Genomic DNA, 12,352 nt, shown 5'->3' with positions numbered 1-12,352 from the left:
CGTGTGGACACAGAAGAGCATGTTAAACTTTTTACAAAGAGTAACCACAGGCAGGGATTGAACCTATATACCCTGGAGCTGTGTGTCACCCACAGAGAATTAAATATATTTAAAGTAGTCTTCTGCCTGGTTTCACCTACAAATGATTACAACATATATACAGTGTATCACAAAAGTGAGTACACCCCTCACATTTCTGCAGATATTTAAGTATATCTTTTCATGGGACAACACTGACAAAATGACACTTTGACACAATGAAAAGTAGTCTGTGTGCAGCTTATATAACAGTGTAAATTTATTCTTCCCTCAAAATAACTCAATATACAGCCATTAATGTCTAAACCACCGGCAACCAAAGTGAGTACACCCCTTAGTGAAAGTTCCTGAAGTGTCAATATTTTGTGTGGCCACCACTATTTCCCAGAACTGCCTTAACTCTCCTGGGCATGGAGTTTACCAGAGCTTCCATGACGACATCACGGAGCTGGCGGATATTCGAGACTTTGCGCTCCTCCACCTTCCGCTTGAGGATGCCCCAAAGATGTTCTATTGGGTTTAGGTCTGGAGACATGCTTGGCCAGTCCATCACCTTTACCCTCAGCCTCTTCAATAAAGCAGTGGTCGTCTTAGAGGTGTGTTTGGGGTCATTATCATGCTGGAACACTGCCCTGCGACCCAGTTTCCGGAGGGAGGGGATCATGCTCTGCTTCAGTATTTCACAGTACATATTGGAGTTCATGTGTCCCTCAATGAAATGTAACTCCCCAACACCTGCTGCATAAAGACTACTTTTCATTGTGTGAAAGTTTCATTTTGTCAGTGTTGTCCCATGAAAAGATATACTTAAATATCTGCAGAAATGTGAGGGGTGTACTCACTTTTGTGATGCACTGTGTATATATATATACATACAGTGTATCACAAAAGTGAGTACACCCCTCACATTTCTGCAAATATTTTATTATATCTTTTCATGGGACAACACTATAGACATGAAACTTGGATATAAGTTAGAGTAGTCAGTGTACAACTTGTATAGCAGTGTAGATTTACTGTCTTCTGAAAATAACTCAACACACAGCCATTAATGTCTAAATGGCTGGCAACATAAGTGAGTACACCCCACAGTGAACATGTCCAAATTGTGCCCAAAGTGTCAATATTTTGTGTGACCACCATTATTATCCAGCACTGCCTTAACCCTCCTGGGCATGGAATTCACCAGAGCTGCACAGGTTGCTACTGGAATCCTCTTCCACTCCTCCATGATGACATCACGGAGCTGGTGGATGTTAGACACCTTGAACTCCTCCACCTTCCACTTGAGGATGCGCCACAGGTGCTCAATTGGGTTTAGTCCATCACCTTTACCTTCAGCTTCCTCAGCAAGGCAGTTGTCATCTTGGAGGTTGTGTTTGGGGTCGTTATCCTGTTGGAAAACTGCCATGAGGCCCAGTTTTCGAAGGGAGGGGATCATGCTCTGTTTCAGAATGTCACAGTACATGTTGGAATTCATGTTTCCCTCAATGAACTGCAGCTCCCCAGTGCCAGCAACACTCATGCAGCCCAAAACCATGATGCTACCACCACCATGCTTGACTGTAGGCAAGATACAGTTGTCTTGGTACTTCTCACCAGGACGCCGCCACACATGCTGGACACCATCTGAGCCAAACAAGTTTATCTTGGTCTCGTCAGACCACAGGGCATTCCAGTAATCCATGTTCTTGGACTGCTTGTCTTCAGCAAACTGTTTGCGGGCTTTCTTGTGCGTCAGCTTCCTTCTGGGATGACGACCATGCAGACCGAGTTGATGCAGTGTGCGGCGTATGGTCTGAGCACTGACAGGCTGACCTTCCACGTCTTCAAACTCTGCAGCAATGCTGGCAGCACTCATGTGTCTATTTTTTAAAGCCAACCTCTGGATATGACGCCGAACACGTGGACTCAACTTCTTTGGTCGACCCTGGCGAAGCCTGTTCCGAGTGGAACCTGTCCTGGAAAACCGCTGTATGACCTTGGCCACCATGCTGTAGCTCAGTTTCAGGGTGTTAGCAATCTTCTTATAGCCCAGGCCATCTTTGTGGAGAGCAACAATTCTATTTCTCACATCCTCAGAGAGTTCTTTGCCATGAGGTGCCATGTTGAATATCCAGTGGCAAGTATGACAGAATTGTACCCAAAACACCAAATTTAACAGCCCTGCTCCCCATTTACACCTGGGACCTTGACACATGACACCAGGGAAGGACAACGACACATTTGGGCACAATTTGGACATGTTCACTGTGGGGTGTACTCACTTATGTTGCCAGCTATTTAGACATTAATGGCTGTGTGTTGAGTTATTTTCAGAAGACAGTAAATCTACACTGCTATACAAGTTGTACACTGACTACTCTAAGTTATATCCAAGTTTCACGTCTATAGTGTTGTCCCATGAAAAGATATAATAAAATATTTGCAGAAATGTGAGGGGTGTACTCACTTTTGTGATACACTGTATATATATATATATATATATATATATATATATATATATATATATATATATACTGTATATATACAGTGTATCACAAAAGTGAGTACACCCCTCACATTTCTGCAAATATTTCATTATATCTTTTCATGGGACAACACTATAGACATGAAACTTGGATATAACTTAGAGTAGTCAGTGTACAGCTTGTATAGCAGTGTAGATTTACTGTCTTCTGAAAATAACTCAACACACAGCCATTAATGTCTAAATAGCTGGCAACATAAGTGAGTACACCCCACAGTGAACATGTCCAAGTTGTGCCCAAATGTGTCGTTGTCCCTCCCTGGTGTCATGTGTCAAGGTCCCAGGTGTAAATGGGGAGCAGGGCTGTTAAATTTGGTGTTTTGGGTACAATTCTCTCATACTGGCCACTGGATATTCAACATGGCACCTCATGGCAAAGAACTCTCTGAGGATGTGAGAAATAGAATTGTTGCTCTCAAGAGGTTGGCTTTAAAAAATAGACACATGAGTGCTGCCAGCATTGCTGCAGAGGTTGAAGACGTGGGAGGTCAGCCTGTCAGTGCTCAGACCATACGCCGCACACTGCATCAACTCGGTCTGCATGGTCGTCATCCCAGAAGGAAGCTGACGCACAAGAAAGCCCGCAAACAGTTTGCTGAAGACAAGCAGTCCAAGAGCATGGATTACTGGAATGCCCTGTGGTCTGACGAGACCAAGATAAACTTGTTTGGCTCAGATGGTGTCCAGCATGTGTGGCGGCGCCCTGGTGAGAAGTACCAAGACAACTGTATCTTGCCTACAGTCAAGCATGGTGGTGGTAGCATCATGGTCTTGGGCTGCATGAGTGTTGATGGCACTGGGGAGCTGCAGTTCATTGAGGGAAACATGAATTCCAACATGTACTGTGACATTCTGAAACAGAGCATGATCCCCTCCCTTCAAAAACTGGGCCTCATGGCAGTTTTCCAACAGGATAACGACCCCAAACACAACCTCCAAGATGACAACTGCCTTGCTGAGGAAGCTGAAGGTAAAGGTGATGGACTAAACCCAATTGAGCACCTGTGGCGCATCCTCAAGTGGAAGGTGGAGGAGTTCAAGGTGTCTAACATCCACCAGCTCCGTGATGTCATCATGGAGGAGTGGAAGAGGATTCCAGTAGCAACCTGTGCAGCTCTGGTGAATTCCATGCCCAGGAGGGTTAAGGCAGTGCTGGATAATAATGGTGGTCACACAAAATATTGACACTTTGGGCACAATTTGGACATGTTCACTGTGGGGTGTACTCACTTATGTTGCCAGCCATTTAGACATTAATGGCTGTGTGTTGAGTTATTTTCAGAAGACAGTAAATCTACACTGCTATACAAGCTGTACACTGACTACTCTAAGTTATATCCAAGTTTTATTTCTATAGTGTTGTCCCATGAAAAGATATAATAAAATATTTGCAGAAATGTGAGGGGTGTACTCACTTTTGTGATACACTGTATATACAGGGGTTGGACAAAATAACTGAAACACCTGTCATTTTAGTGTGGGAGGTTTCATGGCTAAATTGGACCAGTCTGGTGGCCAATCTTCATTAATTGCACATTGCACCAGTAAGAGCAGAGTGTGAAGCTTCAATTAGCAGGGTAAGAGCACAGTTTTGCTCAAAATATTGCAATGCACACAACATTATGGGTGACATACCAGAGTTCAAAAGAGGACAAATTGTTGGTGCACGTCTTGCTGGCGCATCTGTGACCAAGACAGCAAGTCTTTGTGATTTATCAAGAGCCATGGTATCCAGGGTAATGTCAGCATACCACCAAGAAGGCTGCCCAAATCACAGCAGAATTAAATGTGCACCTCAACTCTCCTGTTTCCACCAGAACTGTCCGTCGGGAGCTCCACAGGGTCAATATACACGGCCGGGCTGCTATAGCCAAACCTTTGGTCACTCGTGCCAATGCCAAACGTCGGTTTCAATGGTGCAAGGAGCGCAAATCTTGGGCTGTGGACAATGTGAAACATGTATTGTTCTCTGATGAGTCCACCTTTACTGTTTTCCCCACATCCGGGAGAGTTACGGTGTGGAGAAGCCCCAAAGAAGCGTACCACCCAGACTGTTGCATGCCCAGAGTGAAGCATGGGGGTGTATCAGTGATGGTTTGGGCTGCCATATCATGGCATTCCCTTGGCCCAATACTTGTGCTAGATGGGCGCGTCACTGCCAAGGACTACCGAACCATTCTGGAGGACCATGTGCATCCAATGGCGGTGCCGTGTATCAGGATGACAATGCACCAATACACACAGCAAGACTGGTGAAAGATTGGTTTGATGAACATGAAAGTGAAGTTGAACATCTCCCATGGCCTGCACAGTCACCAGATCTAAATATTATTGAGCCACTTTGGGGTGTTTTGGAGAAGCGAGTCAGGAAACGTTTTCCTCCACCAGCATCACGTAGTGACCTGGCCACTATCCTGCAAGAAGAATGGCTTAAAATCCCTCTGACCACTGTGCAGGACTTGTATATGTCATTTCCAAGACGAATTGACGCTGTATTGGCCGCAAAAGGAGGCCCTACACCATACTAATAAATTATTGTGGTCTAAAACCAGGTGTTTCAGTTATTTTGTCCAACCCCTGTATATATATATATATATATATACACACACACACACATCAGCCATAACATTAAAACCACCACCTTGTTTCTACACTCACTGTCCATTTTATCAGCTCCACTTACCATATAGAAGCACTTTGTAGTTCTACAATTACTGACTGTAGGCCAACTGTTTCTCTGCATGCTTTGTTAGCCCCCTTTCATGCTGTTCTTCAATGGTCAGGACTCTCACAGGACCACTACAGAGCAGGTATAATTTGGGTGGTGGGTCATTCTCAGCACTGTAGTGACAATGACATGGTGGTGGTGTGTTAGCGTGTGACCACTGATGACAGCCTAGAAGATGACCAACTCAAACAGCAGCAATAGATGAGCGATCGTCTCTGACTTTACATCTACAAGGTGGACCAACTAGGTAGGAGTGTCTAATAGAGTGGACAGTAAGTGGACACAGTATTTAAAAACTCCATCAGCGCTGCTGTGTCTGATCCACTCATATCAGCACAACACAAACTAACACACCACCACCATGTCATTGTCACTGCAGTGCTGAGAATGAGAATGTGGTGGTCCTGTGGGGGTCCTGACCATTGAAGAACAGGGTGAAAGCAGGTTAAAAGGGTATGTAGAGAAACAGATGGACTACAGTCAGTAATTGTAGAAAAATGCTTCTATATGGTAAGTGGAGCTGATAAAATGGACAGTGAGTGTAGAAACTTAATGTTATGTTATGGCTGATTGGTGTGTGTATGTATATATACTGTATATATATACCTGTATATATATATACTGTATATATATATTTTCATTTATTAATAAACATCAATTCCTGCATTTCAGGCCTGCAACACATACAAAAAAGCTGATAAAGCTGATAAAATGGACAGTGAGTAGAAACAAGGAGGTGGTTTTAATGTTATGGCTGATTGGTGTGTGTATGTATATACAGTGTATCACAAAAGTGAGTACACCCCTCACATTTCTGCAAATATTTCATTATATCTTTTCATGGGACAACACTATAGACATGAAACTTGGATATAACTTAGAGTAGTCAGTGTACAGCTTGTATAGCAGTGTAGATTTACTGTCTTCTGAAAATAACTCAACACACAGCCATTGATGTCTAAATAGCTGGCAACATAAGTGAGTACACCCCACAGTGAACATGTCCAAATTGTGCCCAAAGTGTCAATATTTTGTGTGACCACCATTATTATCCAGCACTGCCTTAACCCTCCTGGGCATGGAATTCACCAGAGCTGCACAGGTTGCTACTGGAATCCTCTTCCACTCCTCCATGATGACATCACGGAGCTGGTGGATGTTAGACACCTTGAACTCCTCCACCTTCCACTTGAGGATGCGCCACAGGTGCTCAATTGGGTTTAGTCCATCACCTTTACCTTCAGCTTCCTCAGCAAGGCAGTTGTCATCTTGGAGGTTGTGTTTGGGGTCGTTATCCTGTTGGAAAACTGCCATGAGGCCCAGTTTTTGAAGGGAGGGGATCATGCTCTGTTTCAGAATGTCACAGTACATGTTGGAATTCATGTTTCCCTCAATGAACTGCAGCTCCCCAGTGCCAGCAACACTCATGCAGCCCAAGACCATGATGCTACCACCACCATGCTTGACTGTAGGCAAGATACAGTTGTCTTGGTACTTCTCACCAGGGCGCCGCCACACATGCTGGACACCATCTGAGCCAAACAAGTTTATCTTGGTCTCGTCAGACCACAGGGCATTCCAGTAATCCATGTTCTTGGACTGCTTGTCTTCAGCAAACTGTTTGCGGGCTTTCTTGTGCGTCAGCTTCCTTCTGGGATGACGACCATGCAGACCGAGTTGATGCAGTGTGCGGCGTATGGTCTGAGCACTGACAGGCTGACCTCCCACGTCTTCAACCTCTGCAGCAATGCTGGCAGCACTCATGTGTCTATTTTTTTAAGCCAACCTCTGGATATGACGCCGAACACGTGGACTCAACTTCTTTGGTCGACCCTGGCGAAGCCTGTTCCGAGTGGAACCTGTCCTGGAAAACCGCTGTATGACCTTGGCCACCATGCTGTAGCTCAGTTTCAGGGTGTTAGCAATCTTCTTATAGCCCAGGCCATCTTTGTGGAGAGCAACAATTCTATTTCTCACATCCTCAGAGAGTTCTTTGCCATGAGGTGCCATGTTGAATATCCAGTGGCCAGTATGAGAGAATTGTACCCAAAACACCAAATTTAACAGCCCTGCTCCCCATTTACACCTGGGACCTTGACACATGAGACCAGGGAGGGACAACGACACATTTGGGCACAATTTGGACATGTTCACTGTGGGGTGTACTCACTTATGTTGCCAGCTATTTAGACATTAATGGCTGTGTGTTGAGTTATTTTCAGAAGACAGTCAATCTACACTGCTATACAAGCTGTACACTGACTACTCTAAGTTATATCCAAGTTTCATGTCTATAGTGTTGTCCCATGAAAAGATATAATGAAATATTTGCAGAAATGTGAGGGGTGTACTCACTTTTGTGATACACTGTATATATATATATATATATATACCTGTATATATATACTGTATATATATATATATATATATATATATATATATATACATATATATATATATATATACACCAATCAGCCATAACATTAAAACCACCTCCTTGTTTCTACTCACTGTCCATTTTATCAGCTTTATCAGCTTTTTTGTATGTGTTGCAGGCCTGAAATGCAGGAATTGATGTTTATTAATAAATGAAATGTTCACCAGACAAAACATGAAATATCTTGGGTTCATGAAATGAAAGTCAAAGTAAATACATAAAATCTTCCCCTAAATTGTGGTGCAATGTAGAAGTTGATGTGTGATGCACAGGCAGAAAGAGAGATGAGGGGTTGTGACAGAGGAAATGATGGTGAAATTATCTCATGGGTACCTGTATTCTAACTGATCTGGTGGCCAGTCCCAGTTTGTTTGGGCGCAAGTGTAGAGCAAAACATCAAAGATCAAAAGAAGGTAAGTTCTTTTCACTCTCAATATTTAGTAACTTGTATTTAGAAGAGATTATGGAAAATAAATTGTGCCACTAAATGCTTACAGTAAATGATACAGCATAAAATTCATACAATAGCCTCTATTTTTCTCATTAACAATAATTAATATCCCGTATATGACCACTGTATACATTTATACATCTAAGATTGTGTTTCCATTTGCTTTTTTGTCATTTTAATTCACTCAGATGTCCATTCCACACAGCCATTCTTCCTCTCTCATCTTCTCATCCCAAAATCACACGTCTTTGGTGGTAAACAACACATTAACTCCTGACTCCACAACCCAGAGTCCCAGTAGTCTGACCGGTAACCTTCTTCAGATGGATGGAGGATTATACAACCAATCATTGGAGGCTCAGGGACTTTCCAGAGCACCTACTAACAGAAATGGAGAGCCAGTGATGGGGTTGGCTTATTTGCCCTATTCAAATTGCCCAAACTCAACAACTTCTGAGAGACCAGCGCAGCAGAGTCATATCATGCACCAGGTAAGAATGATGACTCACAGTAGTGCTATACAAGTTGCATGTTGTGTACACAGGCTTCTTGTTTTTACAGTCACTGTAACCTAATAGCATTTACTGCAAATCAGGAAATCATATAGCATTTCTGTTAACACAACTCTATATTTATCTGTTTCATGAACCTGGCAACATGATAAAGGAATTCTCCCAGTTCCTTCTTCCTCCTCCACCATCCACACTCCGTCAGCCAGGCCAGAAGAGGGGCCTGAGTAAGGACAGCATGGAATATCGGCTAAGGCGTGAACGTAACAACATTGCTGTGAGGAAAAGCCGGGATAAAGCACGTCGACGTATCCATCTTACCCAGCAAAAAGCCATGGAGCTGCAAGAGGAAAATCACAGGTTACTGCTTCACATCGAACAACTGAGCCATGAGGTAGATGCGCTTAGGCATTATCTCTCACAGCGTCACCTACAGGCAAAATTGGACTCAGGAGGTAAAGAGAACCGCTGACTGATTTAACAGACTCTGGTGTCTTTGGTTAGTGGATTGCCAGCTATCACTGGCTGGGCCAGTGATAGCTCAGTGGTTAAGGTACTGGACTAGTAAACAGAAGGTTGCCGGTTCAAGCCCCGCCACCACCAAGTTGCCACTGTTGGGTCCCTGAGCAAGACCCTTAACCCTCAATTGCTCATTGTGTTCCGCTCAATGTGTAAGTCGCTTTGGATAAAAGCGTCTGCTAAATGCTGAAAATGTAAATGTAAAAGAGCCTCCAATATACATTATATACTGTAATAATACTGTATAATGTAATTACAGACTGAGTCAACCTGAACGCCTTACTCTTGTTAACAAATTATACAAGATTTGGAAAAAGTGCATGTTCTTACTTATCTCTGATCTGTAAAAACTGTTCCAGAAATGTTTTCAGGAGTGATGTTGCCAGATGTGTATATATGCAAATGCATTGAGACAAAATGATAACATCTGTCTTTTGTGGCCTTTTAATTGTTTATTGCTACAGTTATAATTTTTAGTTTTTATTGTTTGCATTCTCCTTTAAAATGTACGTTTTTCCCTATATGGCAAAGGGGAGGCAGTGCATCATATAATATTTAACCATGCTAATAATTAAATGAGGCACATTTACATGCTATAAGGGTCATAATGTCTACATTTATATTTAAAAGAATAAAGAAGTATTATATTGTTATCTTTAAAAATATATAAAACATGATTTTTAAAAAATAATAATTTTATCTTCAGTTTATGTAGATTGTTTCCTACATAAAATCACACTTATTAGTTAATGTGGATATTAATGTAACTTTTAGGACATAGGACATAATGTATCTTTTAGGTGTGAAATGTGTGTTAACAATACAAAACTTTGTATTAGCACAGTTATGTTAAGCATGCAATGCAAATACATTAAACAGGACAAATGCATTAGAATAAATGTGTGTACTGTTATAAATAATAAAGAGCTTAAAATTAATAGTTGCAATAACTTGCTTTTAATTTGTAATTACTGTTTTGACATATGGCTCAATGACATTAGAGTTTCAACAGTATGAAAATGGTCATTTAAATTTAATTTAATTTTAATTAAGTTAATTTTACAGTGTTTTGAAACATTCCACAATAACCGAGTAAAGTGGTAACAGGTGAGGGAATCATGACTGGGTATAAAAGAAAGATCCACCCAAAGCTCAGTATTTACAAGCAATGACTGCACTAAATGTTATGAGAGATATATCAAAGTGTTGAGCTATGGACTAATCACTTTAAAAAGAACCTTTCTTAATGCAAAACATTGAAAATATTTTATTTCTACTTTTATCAGTTAAATAAAGATTTAAGATAATTAACAAATCACAGAATCTTTTTTTATTGCATTTTACAAAGTATCCCAACTTTTTTGGAAATGGGGTTTGTATTTACTCCAGTATCTGTGAACTTTTAACCTCCAACCCTCCTACCGTATCTAAAACCCTTTGTTAACTGACAGAATGACACAGGTTTCTGAGTAATGAAGAAAAAAGCTCTAGCTCTGGTAGGACGGGTAGGATTTCATCACTGTGTGGGACAGTGAGTTGAAGATAGTATCAACAAGCATAGCTTTGTGGGCCTTCCTGTGGCTGCCACTGCAGACAGGGCACACTGATAGCAAATGGGAAATTGACACATTTGGTTTGTATTGCATGCATGTTTGTCTATGAGTTCACTGCTATTGTTATCAGCTCCAGTCATCTGCTCACACACTTTAGCATTTAAATAGGATGTACAGTGATTGCCACTGGCTATAACTGAGCACAACAATACAAAGAAAAAGCACACTTAGAGACAAAACAAATTTACACGTTGGCTGCTAATTATGTGTATTTTACATTTACATTATTTCAGGTTTTGTCTGGTCAACTTTATTTCATTTGTTAATATATATCCATTCCTGCATGTCAGGGCTGCATCACATTTCCATTTTGATAAAAAAAAATTATAAAGCCTAACAGAGTGCAACAATCCCAATAGATACTCTAACAGAGGGTAGCTTCACTAACACTGACATCTCCCATGAATACTTACAAACATTATTTGCATAACACGAACAACCACCCAATCAGGACCCAGTGGGCATGTCACCACTACAGCAATGGCACATTTAAAATTAAGAGAGCATTTAAATCTCACAACAGATCTTGATGATTGAAAAATTCAAGCTACAAAATAATGTAACAGCCAATGGAAAGCAAAAACATTAATCCATTGAAGCCTGGATTCAAAATCCAAAGGTTCTCAACTGTATTTAGGTTTGGTGAACGTGAAGGCCAGTCAATGGCATCAATGCCTTTGACATCCTGGAACTGCCTACACTTTCTGGCCACCTAAGGCTGGGCATGTCCTGCACCAGGAGGAACCCAGGGCCTATACTGGAACAGCATTAGATCTAAAAATTTCATTCTGGTACTTAACCGCTGTCAAGGTCCTGTTGGCTATCACATGAAGGTTTGTGCGATCCTTCAAGGATATGCCTCCCCAAACCATCAATGACCCACTGCCAAAACCGGTCATGCTGGATGATGTTGCTGGTACTATAACATTTACCACAGCATATCCAAACTCTTTCACATCTGTCACATATGCTCAGTCTCATCTGAAAAAAGAATGGGGTGCCAATGGACCTCATGCCACCCTCATGGAGACTGTGTCTGACAGTTTGGCTAGAGAAATGCACACCAGTAGCCTGGTCATTTTATAGGGCTCTGCTTCTCCTGTTCTGTCTTGCACAAAGAAGCAGTTACCAGTCCTGCTGCTGGGTTGAATTACCTTCGTGTAATGACCTGGTATATGGTACATGTCCTGGTATATCCTCCACATTTTTGGGACTGTGTATGGATGGATAAGCCATTCTGGAGGAGCTGGACTACCTGTGCAACCTGAATAGGCTGCAGGTACCAGGTCGTGCTACCAGTAGTGACAAGGACACCTGCAAAACACAAAACTAGAGAAGAATTAGTCAGAAAGGATAAGGAGAGAATAACTGTCTGTGGTCAACACCTGCAAAAGCATTCCCTTTTTAATCTTGCAGTTGCCTCTCCAGTGCTCCTGTTGTAAGCTTTTTTTTTTTTTTTTAACTCCGCCGAGGACGGTCCTAAGCCCGGCTGCAAAAGGAGGAAGGTGATTGCCCTGGCGAGGTGA

At 41.9% G+C, this 12,352-nt stretch overlaps 1 protein-coding gene across 1 annotated transcript; it reads left to right on the top strand.

Moving 5' to 3' along the window:
• The first annotated feature begins 8,373 nt into the window (after nucleotides 1-8,373).
• cebp1 (CCAAT/enhancer binding protein (C/EBP) 1) lies at nucleotides 8,374-9,166 on the top strand. The gene is made up of 2 exons (XM_062992295.1): nucleotides 8,374-8,676; nucleotides 8,852-9,166. The coding sequence occupies exons 1-2, from the start codon at nucleotides 8,374-8,376 to the stop codon at nucleotides 9,164-9,166; spliced, it is 618 nt and encodes a 205-aa protein (XP_062848365.1).
• The last annotated feature ends 3,186 nt before the right edge of the window (nucleotides 9,167-12,352 follow it).

Source organism: Trichomycterus rosablanca, chromosome 3 (assembly GCF_030014385.1).
Source record: "Trichomycterus rosablanca isolate fTriRos1 chromosome 3, fTriRos1.hap1, whole genome shotgun sequence".
NCBI lineage: Eukaryota > Metazoa > Chordata > Actinopteri > Siluriformes > Trichomycteridae > Trichomycterus > Trichomycterus rosablanca.
This window is presented reverse-complemented; position numbering and strand designations above follow the sequence as displayed.